Source organism: Myxocyprinus asiaticus, chromosome 16 (genome assembly GCF_019703515.2).
Source record: "Myxocyprinus asiaticus isolate MX2 ecotype Aquarium Trade chromosome 16, UBuf_Myxa_2, whole genome shotgun sequence".
Classification (NCBI taxonomy): domain Eukaryota; kingdom Metazoa; phylum Chordata; class Actinopteri; order Cypriniformes; family Catostomidae; genus Myxocyprinus; species Myxocyprinus asiaticus.
Genome location: NC_059359.1, coordinates 30,718,239 through 30,738,058, shown reverse-complemented (window position 1 = coordinate 30,738,058; position 19,820 = coordinate 30,718,239). Strand labels below are relative to the sequence as shown.

The window sequence follows — 19,820 nt, the reverse complement described above, 5'->3', positions numbered from 1 at the left end:
TGCCATCTCGTGTTTCATTTTAGTAATGACACAATCTCCAAGAGGTCACGTACCACAAAAAAGGCAGATTTTGACTTGCTTTTGTGTATTAAACAGAGTTTTATCACACGATGAAACCAGTAGCAATCAGCTTAGAGAACAACTGATTACACTTTTAAAACTATTATTTACTCACCTGTGCCTTTTATTTTGAAACAGAAAACATTGGTAGTGCAGCGGTAGCATAAAACATAAGCATAGCTGTCATCAACCCCCCACCCCCATGTAATCAGTTTAATTGCACTACTTTAATTGGACCTGAAGGGCAGGAACATTTTAAACACAGACTTTACATTTTTGTCAGCTTTATGCTAAGCTAAAATGCTATTTCTAGCCATTTTCATGCAGGTTACCAGGCACGCTCATATTTTTTTATCAAGACAATTCACATTTCTTTTTTTCTTGTAAGACCTTTGATATTAGGGCAAAAATCATATTCTTGATAATCATTTTTGTATTGTTTTCCTGTAAAAATATCTAAAAATCCTTAAAATAAGATCAATTTGATTGATCTTGTTTTAGAAACAACACTGCATAAGATATTTAGGTTTTTCAGAGAATGTATTTTTAACATGTATTTTGTCTTACTGTACTGGCAGAGTATTTATAGTCAAAACAAGTGAAAACATCTACCAGTGCTGAAGAAGTAATCCAAAGTATTTAGAATACGTTACTGACCTTGAATAATCTAACGGTTACAAATGACATTTTACAGCATGTATTCTGTAATCTGTAGTGGAATACATTTCAAAAGTAACCCTCCCAACCCTGGCTATTCCAACAGTTAAAAAAGGCTGAATTTTGTTGATAAAATAACATCAAAGCAACTAGCAAAACTTGAAATGGTTTTGCTAGTTTGAAGTGCTGCAGCTATTTTCTGAAATATATTTATATTTACTATTAATTATGTAAAATGTGCAAAGTAAGTTTCCTTTACAATTCTACCTTGGTTACTATAATAACATGCGCTAACTTGGTATGGTATTAGCCACCATTGTCATAAAATGTACAAAAGGTACCTTAAGTACATTCGAAACGACTTTTGCTTCTTAGTAACACGTCTAATGTGGTGTCTGGGCAGAGAAAAGTACCAAAAATGACCCTTCCTGTACGCTTGTACGGCTCTTTACGTTCAGGTGCTCTGATGGGACTTTTATTTTGAAACACGCAAAATCAGCGTAGGCAACGGCGTGATTGACGGATGCTTCACAGCGGCTGTGGACCGTTCACAACAAAGACGAGAGGCAGATTTTTATTTAGAGTCAATACAGATTTATCAGATAATCGCTCAGGACCAGAAAAAAAAAAAAAAAAAAAAACGACTGCTATCGCCTTGATAACTGGGTAAGTGTGTTATTTGGGTGTTTTTGTGTTGGATCGGTGAAAATAATTGCTTATTACGATATACAATAATATTTTCAGATGTTTACATCTAATAACAGTGGATCGAACGGTTGACAGCGATTAAATAGTGTTTATTTCTTATAGCTGTGCATATAAATAATCTTTATCTGTGTCTTTGTTGTGACATCTGGGTTTATAATGACAAGTTGCCAAGCTAACTCAGTTGAGATAAATATCATGACTGATCAGAACATAAACGAATTAGAAAAATCAGACAGCTTCTGTATTAAATGTATAATTATAAGTTGCAATGGGAATGCATGGCCAACCATTTAGCTATTAAAATCAGTGGCCAGCTAACCAGATGAAAAACACGCCTCGATGACTCTTTTTGTCTATGTAAATAATACTGTTTTTACAAACGGTTGCAGTGCATAACAATACACCCCAGTGGTGATTTTCTCGTGATACGAGTATGTTATCTATGTAACGTGTATGTAAATAGAAGAGGCTGTAAACACATCGCCCAGCCCCTTCTTGGAAATCGACGTTTGGCTATAAACAGCGCATAGAATCTGGAGCAACACAACGGCTGACTTCCTGCATGCTGAAGATTTCAGTCTCAAACGGCTCAAATTAAACGTTATTTTAATATCCCTTACGAAGATTACCATGGTAACCATAGTTTCCGCACCAACATACCCAGTTACTACAGTTATTGTTGCTACTGTAAAGCTATAAAGGGTGTTTCTTCAATTGTGGACACGTTTGGCCCTGTGGAAAATAAACTCCCTTAAAGGTGCACTCAGTAATTTTTTTTTCCTTATTAAAAAAAGCTTTACTACAAAAGGAATGAATAGTCATTTTGAAACATGTGAATAAAACCATGAGCACTCAAATGAGATGAAGACTCAGTCTTATCAACAAACGTATAAAAGCTTTTTTATACTACATTGACAGGGTCCCTTCATGGGGGCTGCCATGTTAGAATCACATGACCAGCTGAATACTACTTGCTTAATATCAGTAACCATCCTGTTATTGGAAACTTTCACTCATGGACTAACTTAATCATGACTGACTATGAATAGGCAATTTCTACAATTGTATCTGTAACTAAAAACTACTGCGTCTAAATCAAGCTGCCTGCATCCATGCCTCTAGGTGTCAGTGTAAAGGCTCACTTATACTAAGTTTTCCGTGTTCTGAATAATCTTGTACATGGTTGAATGCTAAGTCTTTCAAAGTATACAATTTTTGTTACACTTTTTTATTGATTAATATATAAAAACAGAATAAACACAATATATACAGCTTTAGAGTTGACACTTCAGAGGATGTGTAAAAAATCTTGATCTTACAGACATTTGGAGACTTCTGAATCCGTCTGGGAGGGACTACACCTTTTTTTCTAAATTATCAGTTTCTCTGGATTTACTATTTATAGGTATGTTTTTGAGTAAAATGAACATTTTTGTTTTATTCTATAAAGTACGGACAGCATTTCTCCTAAATTCCAAATAAAGATATTGTCATTTAGAGCATTTATTTGCAGAAAATGTCAACTGTTCAAAATAACAAAAAAAAAAAAAAAAAAAGATGCATTGTTTTCAGACCTCGAATAATGCAAAGAAACAAGTTCATATTCATTTCTAAACAACACAATATTAATGTTTTAACTTGGGTAGAGTTCAGAAATCAATATTTGGTGAAATAATCCTGATTTTCAATCACAGCTTTCATGTGTCTTGGCATGCTCTCTACCAGTCTTTCACGTTGCTGTTGGGTGACTTTATGCCACTCCTGGCACAAAAATTCAAGCTGCTCTGCTTTGTTTGATGGCTTGTGGCCACCATCTTCCTCTTGATCACATTTCAGAGGTTTTCAATGGGGTTCAGGTCTGGAGATTGGGCTGGCCATGAAAGGGTCTTGATCTGGTGGTCCTCCATCCACACCTTGATTGACCTGGCTGTGTGGCATGGAGCATTGTCCTGCTTGAAAAACCAATCCTGGTTGGGGAACATTGTCAGAGCAGAAGGAATGGGATGTATTTTTACTTCTCCAGGCAGTTTGATAGAAAGATTTTGCAATGGAGAGACTGGGGCAAGGCCCGCTTGTTCAATGTAGTACCAGGGAGGGGCTCTCTCAGGTGGAAGAGACCAATGGGCCAAGTGTCTAAGGTTAAAAGCATAGTAATAAAACACAATTCTGGGGAGGCCTAAACCTCCTTTGTCAATTGGTCTATGTAACTTACTGAAATGCAACCGAGGTCATTTACCATTCCAAATAAAGGACTTCGATATTCTGTCAAATTGTTTAAAATAATAGTAGATAATTGAATTTTGGACATTTTTATAACATTGACCTTCCCAGCGTGCTTAGTGACTCCAGTCAGGCTTCTTAAGCAACCAATTGGCCCGGTTGCTAGGGTGGGTAGAGTCACGTTGGGTTAACCTACTCGTGGTCGCTATATTGTGGTTCTCGCTTTCAGTAGGGGTGCGTGGTGAATTGTGCGTGGATGTCGTGGAGAATAGTGTGAGCCTCCACACATGCTAGGTCTCTGCGGTAACGCGCCCAACAAGCCACGTGATAAGATGCGTGGATTGACGGTCTCAGATGCGGAGGCAACTGAGATTCATCCTCCGCCACCCGGATTGAGGCGAGCCACTACGCCACCACGAGGACTTAAATATTTACCTTCCCAGCCATAGACAAATCACATCACATGAGAACCTTTTCATTAATGGGTCAAAATTAACTCAATCTAAATCTTTCAAATTTGCTGGAAATAAAATGCCTAAATACTTAATGCCCTGCTTGGGCCATTGAAAGGCATCAGGTTGGAAAGCCGTGGCAGGGCAATATGCTGTCAGAGCAAGAGCTTCCGATTTAGACCAATTCACCCTGTGTCCTGAAAATTTGGAGAAGGAATTAATAATTTTATGGAGGATAGGCATAGAGTTACTAGGGTCGGAGACAAATAATAATATATCATCTGCGTAGAGTAGAAGTTTATGCACCACACCTCCTGCTACAACACCAGGAAAATCCTCCTCTTTTCTTATTGCAGCTGCTAATGTTTCCAGGGCAAGACAGAACAATAAAGGAGAGAGAGGACAACCTTGCCGGGTTCTCCTACCAAGAGAAAAATAATCTGAAATTAATCCATTAGTTTGCACTGCTGCTAACTGTTGTTTATAAAGTAAATTAATCCACTTTATAAAAGTGTTCTCAAACCCTTACATTTCCAAAATCTTAAAAAGATAGTCCCATTCCACCCTAGAGATGGCAGCGATCTGGGTCTGATCATTCACTACTGACCACATGATATTTATAAAACGTCTAATATTAGCAGAAGAACTATGACCATGTATAAACCCACTTGATCTATATGTATAATAGATGTAATTACTCTACTTAATCGATTAGCCAGAATTTTAAGCAATCTTTTTACATCTAACTGGATCAGGGAAATTGGACAATAACTTTTACATTCATTTGGGTCCTTATCTTTTTTAAGAAAGAGACTGATCAGAGCTTGCGTCATGGTTGGCGGTAGTTCACCTTTCTTTAATAAATCTGTGTAAACTTCCAACATAAGTGGAGCCAGTTCTGTGACATAGGATCTAAAAAATTCTGCGGTAAAACCATCTGGCCCCAGTGCCTTACATGTTGGCAAGGCTTTAATTACCTCAACAAGCTCCTCCAAATTAATATCTACACTGATCAGCCACAACATTAAAACCACCTGCCTAATATTGTGTAGGTCCCCCTCATGCCACAAAAACAGCGCCAACCCGCATCTCAGAATAAGCATTCTGAGATGCTATTCTTCTCACCACAATTGTACAGAGTTACCGTAGACTTTTTCAGTTCGTACCAGTCTGGCCATTCTCCGTTGACCTCTCTTATCATCAAGGCACTTCCGTTCACAGAACTGCCACTCACTGGATGTTTTTTGTTTCTGGCACCATTCAGAGTAAATTCTAGAGACTGTTGTGCGTGAAAATCCCAGGAGATCAGCAGTTACAGAAATAACCAGCCCATCTGGCACCAACAATCATGCTATGGTCCAAATCACTGAAATTAAAAATTTTCCCCATTCTGATGGTTGATGTGAACATTAAATGAAGCTCCTGACCCATATCTGCATGATTTTATGCACTGCTCTGCTGCCACATGATTGGCTGATTAGATAATCACATGGATGATTGTTGGTGCCAGACGGGCTGGTCTGAGTAATTCTTTAAAGGCTTTATTAATATCTGTGGCAGAAGTAAATATATTTCCTCCAGAAGACTTCACTGAAGGAATGGTGGAAAAAACTCTATCTGTTATATGTATCTGGCAAGTAGTTTCCCTACTTTGTCCCCTTACTCAAAATATGCCTGTCTTGCCCTGAATAACCAAAACTCAACCTTCTGTGACAGAATAGTATTGTACCTATATTTTAGCTGGGTCAACTCTCTAAGACCATTGGATGACATTCAGCACTTCAGCTCTGTTTCAGCACTTTCAATACTCTTTTCTAGTCCTATGAATTCTTGTGCTTTGATCTTTTTAATGAATGAGGTAAATTGAGTGATCCACCCCCTAAGAACTGCCTTAAGCGCCTCCCATGCCACACCCACAGAGAACACTGAGGACCAGTTGTTTTCAATATAAACATTGACTTCTGTCTTTAACATTTGTTGAAATTCAGGGTCTTGTAGAAGGGATGTATTAAAGCGCCGTCTATATGATTTTCTTTTCTATATATGCGGCAACATCTCTAAACACACCAAGGCAAAAAAAAAAACTGCTCCCAATTGAGCAGTCAGTGGTAGATGGAATAAGTGACTTATATATATTAAAATCTATTTTACAGTAAATCTTATGAACTGATGAAAAAAAGGTGTAGTCCCTCCAAGATGGATTCAGAAGTCTCCAAATGTCTGTAAGATAAAGATTTTTTACACATCCTCTGAAGTGTCAACTCTAAAGGGTCTACACACTTTTGCGTCACTGTGATCAAGGACTGGATCCATTAAAAGATTGCAATCTCCACCCAAAATGAAGGATCCCATCGGCTTGTAGCTATAAAATCTATAAAGTTCTGATAATCAGCGTTGGGTGCATAAATATTAGCCAAAATAATGTTTGCCCCTGTATTTCAGCCAAAACAATAATGACTCTTCCTAAATTATCTTTGATCTGTTTGAGACATTTGAATTGTAAATGCTTACTTATCAATGTGATGACTCCCCTGCTCTTACTCGAACCAGCACTGCAAAACAAATGCCCACCCCATGCCCTACCACATTTTTCAGCTTCCTGTGAAGAAAAGTGTGTTTCTCGAAGGAACACTATATCATAGTTTTTTATGCTTAAGAAAAGATACAAACTTCCTTCTTTTGATAGGGTGCCCCAGCCAATTAACATTCCACATGGAGAGAAACATTTTACCTATATTAAAGTGTGACATATTGACATGTAAAGATAAATTGTGTACCCAAGCAAAATTATATAGACCACTTTCCAACATTGATGTAACAATCAAATCCTGAACAACCCACAGAAATAAAAAAATAAAAATAAAAAATGCACTTTAATCCCATGCACAAAAGTCCCAACTGGCATCCGTTCCCCGGAAATCTGATGGTCCATGCATGCTGAAGAGATTATCTGCAAAACTATTGCTAACAGATTACTCAAGTCCGGTGTGTTTTTTGTTGTTGTTTATTCTCGTTTTTAATTTATTTATTTTTATTTTTATTTTTAACATAAACCATGCCATTAAATTGCAAAAATATGTATTCCATAAAATAAGCCCCAGTAAATAATGTAAGGCTGGCACCAGAATGTCTACAAGAACTCTGCGAGAATCAACGTCATAGAACTCTCTCACAAAAGCTGAAATATACACCTGAATATCACCACGTGTGATAAAGTGCAAATCGCCTTTTGCTGAAATCTACACCTGAATATCACCACAGTGTGATAATTGCAAATCACCTTGCTGCCCCCCCTTCTCTCTCCCCTTCTCCCCTTCAACAGCTCTGGACCAACACAAAGACATAAGATTTATATGTAAAAAATATAACAAATAACATGAAAACAAAGAATGCAACTGTATGTGTTTGATATCATTTAAGAGGTCTCTGTGCGACTGGTATAGTGGTCTCTTTCCCATGTTGATAAAACTAATGGTAACAAAGTTATAAGGTCTTTGCCAAATACTGCATAATTCTGGAGGTGGCTCCCCCTCCTTGACCTACAATTGAAATTATCTCCTGTATGTTAACAAGGTTAAACCCCAGGAAGTCAAGAACCCATTCACCCCCAAATCCTCATTGTTCAAAGGATAATACCATTTGGTACACAATGTTTATTCTGTCTGGATATTTAAGGAAAGTTGGCATGAAGTTCTGGGAATCTGTATACAGATCTCCCATGCTTTACCGCTGCATGTAGTTTTGTCAGGTATGTTTCTTTGACTTGTCTTTTATTTTTAGTAATGCTTGCTTATTCTGATCATGTGAAATTGGCTTTGATTTGAATTTCTGCAACAATGTTTTATATCCTACCTGACAAATAAATTGTTATTATTTGATTTATTCTGAATTCCTCTGAAATCATTACTGGAGCTTTAATATAGGAGGAAGCCATTTAAAGACTCTCAGTTTGAATTTAAACCACTCAGGACAACCAGGTAGGACAACCACCTAGGACAGCCGGGTAGGATTTGAATTTCAATAGACCAGGTTAGACCAAACTGGAGCTTTAATATAGGAGAAACCACTCAGGACAACCGGGTAGGAGAAAGCCATTTAAAGACTCTGTCACTGCTCACCGCCCATCTTAGCAAGTTGTATGTACGTGACTAAGCGGCAATATCGTCTGGTTATGAGAAAAGCCAAACCAGACGATATTAGTTAACCCTACAACCACTGACTAAGAACGGAACTGGCTATCCATTTTTGGGAGGTTTACGTAATTTAATAACGGCCGGCGTAAGTCTCCAAAGATCAAAAGGACAATGAATAGAAGAGGATTTAGAGTAATCAATAACCTAAAAATGTTAAATTAAAAGAATGATCAGAAATTAGTTAGAGCTTAAATATAAATTAGAGGTCAACTTAAAATTGGAGTCTTATTAATATAAAATTGGAGTCAGATAAAATGAATAACGGAATTAAATGTGTGAATTAACAATAATTGATTTACTTCTGAAAAGACAGAACAACGCAGAGACCTTCAAGGGCAATTTATTGAAGTTCCGCTCCGGAACGGATATTTTTAATATAATATATATATAGATTCCCTTTTCTTTTTTTTACAATAATAACATCGAACCCACAAAATTAACTCAACAATAAGTCAGTAAAGGGAGAAAGAACAAGAGTCAGTGGGCAGCCAACAGAATAACAAACCCTCTCAGGCTGCATCAGTAAAATGCACGATGTGTAGCCTGTATTGTTGACCGAGTACAGGCAAAATTACCCACTCACACCAATAATTTAATGAAGGCCATAGCTTGTCGTGGACATGTAAAAGTCTTGCGACCACACTTGGTGTCAGTTCTCAGCTTAGCAGGAAAAAGCTCGCCTCGGTCCGGGTGGCGGAGGACGAATCTCAGTTGCCTCCACATCTGAGACCGTCAACCTGCTCATCTTATCACGTGGCTTGTTGAGTGCGTTACCGTGGAGATATAGCACGTGTGGAGGCTTCACGCCATCAGCCGCGGCATCCACACACAACTCACCACGCGCCCCACCGAGAGCGAGCCACATAATAGCGACCACAAGGATGTTACCCCATGTGACTCTACCCTCCCTAGCAACCGGGCCAATCTGGTAGCTTAGGAGACCTGGCTGGAGTCACTCAGGAATGTATGTGCTTTTTAATGTCACTACGGGCCGACGATTTAGAATTTCTTTTGACATCCTGCCCTCCCAGCACAGTTAGCAAACAAAACTATTACAGTTCTCACTGGTTAATATTGCTTAAAAGAATAATTGTTGCAAAGTTTAAGTGGAGCCAACCTTCGCATAGGTTGGCTTCACTAGACTCCAAAGTGTACACTTTTGACCGAGAGAATACGAACGCGTTCAATGACTATGCACTACACCTGCTTTGTGATACTATTTTAGTACGTTCAATGGCAGGAGTGACAGTGCACACAAATGAGGACTGTCCGTGTGTTGAGAAAAACTAGGTCGCATGTGGACAGTCTGAGCAGACTGTGCTGATGACGAAACTTGTGTCACGCATACTCTGCACACTCCGATCAGCAATGCGGACAACCAGAGTTTACTCTGGCCTCAAGTTCAACATGAATGCTATAGTAAAAAGCATAAATCTGGGGCTGGATGTAGGCATGGGCAGGGATGGGCTGAGCCCACCCAAACGTGAGTCTTGCCCACCCAATCAAACATTTGGGAAACACGGTTTTAAATTTTAATATATATATATATATTTGTTTTTTTTTTTTTTTTTTTTTTTTCCAATTTGTGCATTGGTTAAAAGCAATATGGGGGTGGGCTGTGTGTTGCAAACATTGAGGGTGGGCTATAGACTGCACAACCAATCACAAAACAGCACATTGTGAAATACTGGATGTGAATTATAAAGTAGAGGTCTATGCCGGATGGATTTTTCAGACCCGCTCCCGAGAGATTCTGTCCCTCTCCCGCAAATTTTTTTATATTTTATATTTTGTACCGCTCCTGCCTGCACCTTTCACGTTTTGTCCCGCTCCCGCCCACAAAAGCCCGCAGGTAGTGTGCAAATGTTTCAGTCCCACTCCCATAAGATTCTGTCCCGCTCTGGTATCATAGGCTATTTTTATTCCAATTCCCAATCTGAGAAAAAAAACAAAAAACAAAAAAAAAACAGGTAGAGTGAGAAAAAAAAAAACAGGTTTGATATCTCTCTAACATTGCCAAATATCTGATTGACTTTTGGCTGGTTTCAAAGTTTTGTTTGTACCTTTCTTTAATAAAGCGTTAACGTCCATAGCACTAAGGGACTTTCCGCTGTATGGAGCACAAATAACACTCTGTACCTTAAATACATGAAATTAATCTATTTTATTTTTTAAATAGATTTATATTTTACGGGAGTCACGCGGGTCATTTCTTTCTCCCGTTTCTGCGCACATCTTCCCACCCGCACCTGCATTCATCAATCAAAACTTGTCCCGCACCGCAGATGCATGATCAGTCATATTTTCAAAATCAATGCCAAAATTTCACAATTTCTGCCAGGGTATGCAAACTTTTGAGCACAACTGTGTGTATATATATATATATATATATATATATATATATATATATATATATATATATAATATTATTATTATTATTATTATTATTATTATTATTATTATTTGCTGTTTTTTTTGGTTCAGCGGCAGAGAAATCTGGTTTAAATTTCTCAATATGTTAGATGCTACACCCCTAATGTCAGTGAAAATATGAAGACAGCTGACAACTCGGGTGTCCATGTTGACAGATGGCATTTGTGGGGGCATAACTTTTGCCCTGCTGAATACTGCCCCTCGACAGAACCTGCTCTCAGTTGGTCGACAGCAGTTGGCAGAAGGAGCCGGAAGCCCCTAGTGTTCCTGGAGGAAGTCTGTGTTTTTTTTTCCATCACAAGCTCCTGTGGAGAATGAGTCAGTGTGTTGGGACAATTAACTGCTTGCTTCTGATCCAAGACCGGTTTTAGTTTTTCTCTTGAAAAGGTTGAGAAGGATTTGTGTGGACACGCTGGTTTAAGATCAGCTCTCAGAGATGGTTACCCTCTTGCAGGTCTTCTAAAGGGCAGGCGTGTGAAGTGAGACATGTTTAGCATCTGCTCCTGTCAGGCCTCTCATGCAGTTGAACATGTGACTTTGCATTGTTAATGCTGTTTTGCTGTTGTGGGATTCAGTTCACTGGCACTTCTGGTCTTTTTCATGCAGGTTTTGACTCAGACACAGAGCCTGCACAGGGTTTTAAAGTTTAAATATTTGAAGGAATAGTTCACACAAAATTTAAAATACTGTCATTATTTACTCACCCTCATGTTGATCCAAAACCATGTGACTTTCTTTCTTTGGTGGAACCAAAAATGGTATATTTCATGCAAATCTTTTCCACATGACCAGCTCATATTTACCAGACCATGGCTGTTAATCTACAAATGACAAAAAAAAAAAACACCTAATAAAGAACTTTATTAGGAACACCTGTACACCTACTTATTCATGCGATTATCTAATCAACCAATGTTATGGCAGCAGTGCAATGCATAAAACCATGCATATACGGGTCAGGAGCTTCAGTTATTGTTCACATCAACCTCCAGAATGGGGAAAAATATGTATCTCAGTGATTCGACCATGGCATTATTGTTGGTGCCAGAAGGGTTGGTTTGAGTATTTCTGTAACTGCTGATCTCCTGGGATTTTCATGTGCAACAGTCTCTAGAGTTTACTCAGAATGGTGCCAAAAACAAAAAATATCCAGTGAGTGGCAGTTCTGCAGATGAAAATGCCTTGTTGATGAGAGAAGTCAGTGGAGAATCACCAGACTGGTTTGATCTGACAGAAAGGCTACAGTAACTCAAATAACCACTCTGTACAATTGTAGTGAGCAGAATAGCATCTCAGAATGCACAACACGTCGAACCTTGAGGCGGATGGGCTACAACAGCAGAAGACCACGTCAGGCACTTAAATTAGGACAATTGTGTTCCTAATAAAATGATCAGTGAGTGTATATTCCCTCACTCCCCTAATATGTTTTATTTAGTAGAACTATAATTAGAATAATTACAGAATAAATATTTAGAATAAATGTACTACAATTTTTTGCCAAAATACCATAGTACAATACAGTTAGTGCTTTTTGGAGCTTAACTGAAATGGTCACTAGTATGAACTGGCGTTGTATGGAAAAGAGATGCATGAAAAATTCTCCTTTTACGTTACACAAAAAAAAAAAAGAAAGAAAAAAAATTGCACAAAGGTTTGGAACAAGGTAATTATGAACAAATAATGACAGAATTGTAATTTTTTGTGTGAACTATTCCTTCAATAGAACTTCAAGTAATATTTCTCTTTCTTTGGTTGGTGTTTTGCGTATTAATTTGCCCTGTGTTGGAGTTACATTTTTCTTATGTTGACTGTAGAATGTAGCTTAACTCTAATGTACAAGCAAGACCTAACTCTTATCTGATGAAGTTATCTGCACAGTGGACACATTCTTTGCTTTATTGATGTTCCCAGGAAGTCCACCATGTTGGTAAGTTGCGAGCCCACAGGCTGAAAAGGTCTGATCAGTTGGGAGTGCTGGGAACCGAGAGATGGGGAACACTGCCACCAAGTTCCGCAAGGCACTGATCAGTGGAGACGAGGTTCTGGCCTATCAGCTCTACGAGGGCAACCCTCAGTTCAAAGAGTCACTAGACCCTAACACCTCATATGGGGAACCTTATCAACACAACACCCCACTCCATTATGCTGCCAGACATGCCATGACACGCATACTCAGGTAAACCATGTTTTCTCCAGTGATATTCAGTTCTATTATCTCCAGTGTTTCCCACAGGATTTTGTGAGACTGTGGTGGGTGGACCTCGGACTCTCTATGGGGGTCTGGGGGCATGTTCCCCTGTAAGAAAATTGTGTACATTGTGTACAAGTTAAATGCATCAATCTGGTACACTTTGAGAGCAAAATTAAGAGTCTAGATCTATGAAGAACTTTGTGCTCTGGTAAACAATTTTGTGCTCTAGTAGTAATTTAATCATTAACACATTGGTTGTATAGATATGAATGGTGATGACACCGCAAAAAAGTCACACCCACAAAGCATGGTAAACGAGACAGAGTTTAACGCAGTTCACAAATGGTCAAAACACAAAATCGTACATTTGAACCATCAAAGAAATTAAGCAAAAGTGATTACCTGTGTTGAACTTGCTCCTCGGATGCTGACTGGGAGTGAGAGATGCTTTGCCGAAGCAATGGCGCAAAACACTACAGATCTTTTATGTTATTATGAGAAGTGTAAAAATATTTTCGGTTCATTATGAAACTGTGGTTGGACAAATTAGGTAATTAATGGGAAACACTTCTCTAATTGTTATTACTTACGCATACATTAAAAATGCAAAAATCATAGTAAATAACTACTGAATATGAAAATCTAGTGGGAATTTTAAAGATTGTTCCACTCGCTGATTTCAACACAATGGCAGTTGATGGAAACTCACTTTACAAAAGGACACAACATTTTTCATAAAAGTAGTCCATGCGACTCGTGCATTATATTCCAAGTCTTCTGAACTAGGTTTTGGTGAGATATTTAAGTTATTTTATAGTGAAAATCTTGACTTGCAACATGGATCATCTGTGCATTTATGAGTGCATGAGAGAAGATCATTCACATGTTTGTGTGTTCATGCAAGAATTTGCACTGTTTTTGCTTTCTCAAGTAGAAATGCACCAATACCAATTTTTTTTCGAAGGCAATACAAGCACTAAGTACCTAGTTTTAGGTATCGGACAATATCGAGTAACAATACGAGTAGTTTTGTGTTTGTATATGTATGCCATTCTATTTGTATTTGACTTCTTGGTAAAGCCAATATTAGCCTTTTCAGTAATTAAAAATGACAATTCAGGACCGTCTTATCAGGGTGTAGCTTACCTTTAAAAGTAAACCAGCCTACATGTAGTTTCTCTCCTGCTTTCATGAACGTGCAAAAGAGAGCTAATGCGGAAGTCACTGTAAACAAGCTTAAATTTGTTTTGTTTTTTCACAAAGGCTATCATATGTCTTCAGAAGACTTGGAAAATATGATGCATGAGTTTCGTGGACTACTTTTATGCCACTTTTGGGGGTATTATATAAGCTTAATACGGAGTCACTATTAACTGTCATTGTATTGAAGACAGTGAACAGGACATCCTATAAAATTCTGTGTTCCGCTTAAGAAAGAAAGAAAGTCAAATTGTTTTGGAATGATATGAGGGTGAGTAAATGATGATAGCATTTGCTATATGGTTGCTTATTTGTGTAAATTTTCCAGTATTTGTTTTAAGTTGAGCATTTAGTGCTTTTTTTCTTGTGCAGGTCCTTCCTCTTTAGCAAAGATGGGAACCCCAACAAACGAAATGTGCACAATGAGACAGCACTGCACGTGTTGTGCATGGGGCCCCACATCCTACTATCAGAAGGGGCGCTACAGCCGCGTCTGGCCCGGCCCTATGAAGATGAGCGCAGACGAGCCGAGTGCCTCCAGATGATCCTAAAATGGACCGGCGCCAAACTGGATCGTGGTGAATATGAGAGTGCAGACGTCAGTGCCACTGATAACAAAAAGAACACCCCTCTGCACTACGGTGCTGCCTCAGGGATGAAGACATGTGTCGAGGTACATGTGTGTGCACTCATTTGATTATGATCATAGAAGGGGCTTTTTTGTTCAGAACAAAAATGGACATATTTGTTTTTTAACTGGTTTTGCTTTAGGACTCAGGTATACATTAGACATCAAGTGGCTACCCAACACAGTAATTAAATTAGTTATCGCATGAAATGCTTTTAAAAATGACCATGAACTATATATTTGATATTATTTTACTTTAAATAGCTAAGCTTCTATCAAGTGACAGATGAGTTTGATTGCATGCAAACACTTTAATGTCAACAACAAAAGATATGGGAAGTGATTTATCCTTCCTTTAGTTGATAAGCGTATTTTATTTTCATCACCTTCAGTGATGTTAGCACACAATTCTTCATATTTTCCGACCCACATTATTTATTTGAATGGTCTTTTCACTGTATATAAACAGCATTGTCCCCTTGTCCAAATGCTTCTGCAGTTTCTGGTGAAGCGTGGTGCAGACCTATTTGCAGAGAATGAAAACAAGGAGACCCCGTGTGACTGTGCAGAGAGGCAGCACCATAAGGAGCTTGCGCTCAATCTGGAGTCTCAGATGGTCTTCTCCACCGACCCCCATGCTGAGGATATCGAGGCAGAGTATGCTGCCTTAGACCGCAGGGAGGTGAGTTCTCCAAACAAACTGTAGAATTTTTTGCGACATCAGGGCCTGTTGTCCAGATGTGACCGATTTTAACCTGCATTTTTTTTAGACCAATTAAAATATAAAAGTTAAGTGCATTTGACTGAATGTATTGATTCAGCTCTGAAACAGTCTCTGCTGAATGATTAAAGCATGGCTTTTTTCTGTGTTTTAGTTTTATGAAGGTTTGCGAGTGCAGGACCTCAGGAGACTGAAAGACATGCTGATAGTGGAGACGGCTGACATGCTGCAAGCTCCTCTTTTCACCGCAGAGGCTCTTCTTCGTGCTCACTGTACTCTTTTGTCACACTCATAAAGATCTTTAGACCGCCACTGGGTGATTCTCATGAAACCTGTCAAGAAAAAGTCCTGGTCACTATGTGCAAAAAGAAAATGAAGCCTACAATTAGGACCATTAAGATTTCTTGCACTGTGACATTATTTTCAGCACAATTAAGCTCATTTTACCACCTAATTCCACATTACCGTAATGCGTCTGGTCGTTTTACTTTTACAATTTCCATTGTTTTCTGTAGAATTTTGCGGGTACAGACTCCTTGCAGGCCTACCCATCAGGCTAGGTCTAAATTTTGAAGCAGTCTTTTTAGTTCCTTACTCATGAAAAGTACGAGTTCAAGAGTATTTAAAGCAGCTGTAGTAAACTCTACAATTGCTACAGATTTACATCCCTGAAAAGAGTTGCAAAAGCTGCAAGTTCTTTTTCTGTTTATCAAATCTGAAAAGCATATGTCCTCTCAATGCAGACGTGCAGAAAGCCACCAGGATGTTTCCTTCCCCTTATTTTTACAAGAGCTCTAATGTTTAGAGCTGCTAAACTGTTAAAGGCTCTCTGGCACTAGACTCATAATTGGATCAGTGCTTTCTTTAATAATCTCCAATTATGTGAGCAGTCTGTCTAGCAGGCCTTGTTCCAGATGACTGGAGCCCATGGGAGAAAAGGGCAGAGCTCTGATTCATGCTCGCTGCTATTATTGCCATGGCCTCTCTGGAGACCACCAGCCAAGGCTCAAATATGCATTCTCACCTTCTTTTAATGTTGAACCTAAATTTATACTTTTGACTCCCAAAACTGTTATATTATATATAGCGATTGGCGATTTATTGAATATTCATGATATTATTGCAATGATTTTGCTGCCGATATAAAATTAAGCAATATCATGAATATCACAATGATTGAAGGTTCCTTTTTTTGTCCATTAATTTTCCTAAAGAGTGCGTCATTAGACTCATTTCATGATCCTTTAGGGCTGCAAAATTATTATATAATATCAAAATCTCAGTATTGTCATTAGTGGTCGACTGGTACAGGTTTTTCAATGGCTGATGTCGATACCGATATCTAGAGAGCAGGATGGCCGATATAAATGTAGATAAACAAAACAATTTAACAACAGCAAATCTGATGTACACAAAATTTCTAAAGTGAAGCAAACACAAAATAGGGACACAGAAAAGGAGGTGGTGACAGCGTTCCAACAGATTTGCATTGAGCAATATTGCCAACTGTCAAATGCACACTGCATTTCACCTGTTCCGCAAAAACAAAAGCTTTTCTCACATTTACACCAGTGACTGATTATTTCATTCAAAGATATCAAAGTATTTTTTTAGATATCACCACACCATGTCATAGTTTAGAACAGGAGGAAGTTTTCTTCTGTTTGCAGAAATTATACTTTATAATGATAACTCTTTATTGCTAATTGTATATTTCACCTGTTTTAGTGCTTTTTTTTCCCAATACCAACTGTTTGAGATGAGAGCCAGGTTTAATATGATGACACTTAAGTGCTGTCCTAAACATCTGGTTGGGATTTTTTCACCCAGAGATGTCTGAATGTGCCCATGAGTAATGCATAGTTTTTTGGGGTGAGCGATCAGCCTTGTTCCTTTTTTGAAACAGCTAAAAATTGAAAAAATGAGAACGTCCCTCTTATATTTAGACTGGGACATGGAGAAACTTTTGGAAGCATGGATGTCTAATGCTGAAGACTGCTGCCAGCGCTCGGGTGTTCAGATGCCCACTCCCCCACCCAGAGGCTATAACACCTGGGACACCCTGCCCTCACCCCGTACACCTCGCACAACCCGCTCGTCCATCACCTCCCCGGACGAGATCAGCTTGACCCCTGCGGATGATGATCGCTCCCTGGTGAGGGATCAAACTTCGTTCTCTATTATTAATACTTTTTTCATCTGTTTCATCTTTCATCAGCAGACATTTTCATTTAAAGCATCCAAATGTGTGCAATCATGTGGTAACATTTAGTAGTTAAATTGGAACTCTGGAAACTCTTTCCCCATAATGCTTTGTGTCTAGTAAGCCCAGTTCATGAGATTTCAGAGACACCTTAGTGTGTTGTAGCACAATCAGTTCTTTCAAGTAAAAAATGGGCTCTTCGGTGCGTTATCACCACTTGGAGTTTACAATAAAGCCACAGTCTCCACCAGAAACAAGCTTGATAATAACAGACCATATAGGCATAATGGTGTTTCATTTTCTAAATGTTGTGGATAGTCCAGTTTGTCATAATGATATGAGACAATCAAACAAGATTTCATCAAACTTTGGTTATTTTGATTCATATTATATTGTTTTATTATATGTATTGAATATATTTTATGTCTGGATAAATAAATGGTTGGTTGGAGGAAAATGAACTTTTTTTTAGTTGTCTTACTAGGGTTGTTTTGCTTTCTACTTCCAGTGCGGCATTTGTATGTGTGCAGCCTCCATGTTTGAGGAGCCTGTTGATATTCCATGTGGTCATGAGTTCTGCAGAGGATGCTGGGAAAGGTGATTTATTGAAGCGTTCCTTTTCATTCAGTCTTTTAGTCATATTACAGTACCCTCAGTTCTCACTACAGCTTTAATGGTCTAACTCTTCAGTCATGTGTGTGTTCCCCCCACAGCTTCTTGAATCTGAAGATCCAGGAGGGGGAGGCCCATAACATCTTCTGTCCGGCTTATGACTGCTTCCAGCTGGTTCCTGTTGAGGTCATTGAGAGCATTGTGTCCAGAGAGATGGACAAACGCTATCTGCAGTTTGACATCAAGGTATAATCACATGATGAAATGCATGTTAATCATAGTTATTTAGTGTGGTGAGTTAAAGCTACTTTGAAGGTAAATGATAGTAATTGCATTTCTAATGCAGCTAGTCTGTAATTTGTAAGAATCAAAATCACCAGTTCAAAAAGCCTTGTTTGTGAATTTTTTTTTGATGATTAGGTCTGGGCGATATAGCTAAAACAAGTATATTTAAAGTATATTTTATATATTTTTTTCATCCTTTTGATGATAATACATATGTGTCTCTATATAAATTCAAGGAAGAATGCTATTTAATCATTTTCATTTATATGCACCAAAGTAATAACAGCAATTTTTATTGACATTTTTACTAAAACATTTTAAAACACGGAAAAGCCACGCAGGGACTTCTGTGAACATTTTGAGTGATGACGCAAGCAAATTGTTGAATCAGAGTAATAAATCAATTAATCATTTGTTCTTTCCATATTCAATTAAGAATCCAAAATCGGAAAAAATGAAAAACAACTTATTTCATTAATCATTTACAAAACCAATAAAAAAATTATTAAAAACAAAGACGACTTGTTTTTCATACTTTGGATTTTATACTCAAGTTAAAAATAGAAAATTAGAAAAATGGCATTTTGCTAATTTGATTTTCCATCTAAAAAGGAACAAAAAGAGGTGAAAATGAATTTGCACATGTGGGTGGCCCTGAAACGCCCTTTCTTCTGATTGGTCAACCTGCACCCGTCGGCTGTTCTTCCTCAATGCCGTGAGACAGAATAACTGTTCACTGCTGTTAAATTGTTTAGATGAATTCCCCTCAATTAATATTAAATTCTTTATCATTTCTTCTCCAAAATACGCCATGTTTATTGCAACTTTGGTATCTCTCGCAACACAATGCCTATAACACATACATAACCGTAAAATGTTTATATATATATATATATACACACACACACACACACACACACACACACACACACACACACACACACACACATATATAGTGTATATGTGTGTGTGTGTGTGTTTGTATGTATGTACTGTATGTTTGTATGTATGTTTATAAATTAATCCCTCGCTCTGTATGCCAAACGTTTTCTTACAGTTATCATTCCTTGTGCCACAAAAACTGTTCTAGAAATGTATCAATTCTGGGTACAGCTGGCTAGTTCATACTGCACTGGAGAATCGGATGCAGTTGGGTATGGCATTCGTGTGTGGCCAGATGTCCCGATAATACCGGGACAGTCTCGATTTTACATGCTGTGTACCACGTCCGATGGACATTAGAGTCAGAACGCC

At 38.3% G+C, this 19,820-nt stretch overlaps 1 protein-coding gene across 2 annotated transcripts in view; it reads left to right on the top strand.

Moving 5' to 3' along the window:
- The first annotated feature begins 1,256 nt into the window (after positions 1-1,256).
- LOC127454081 (ankyrin repeat and IBR domain-containing protein 1-like) overlaps positions 1,257-19,820 on the top strand; it is a 37,470-nt gene continuing 18,906 nt past the window's right edge. For both annotated transcript variants that reach the window (XM_051721035.1, XM_051721034.1), the window contains exons 1-8: positions 1,257-1,383; positions 12,638-12,902; positions 14,490-14,790; positions 15,245-15,427; positions 15,621-15,738; positions 17,413-17,621; positions 18,178-18,266; positions 18,383-18,527. In XM_051721035.1, coding sequence (XP_051576995.1) covers positions 12,715-12,902; positions 14,490-14,790; positions 15,245-15,427; positions 15,621-15,738; positions 17,413-17,621; positions 18,178-18,266; positions 18,383-18,527 — 1,233 coding nt within the window. In that variant the 5' untranslated portion in view covers positions 1,257-1,383; positions 12,638-12,714. The remainder of the gene's footprint in view (positions 1,384-12,637; positions 12,903-14,489; positions 14,791-15,244; positions 15,428-15,620; positions 15,739-17,412; positions 17,622-18,177; positions 18,267-18,382; positions 18,528-19,820) is intronic.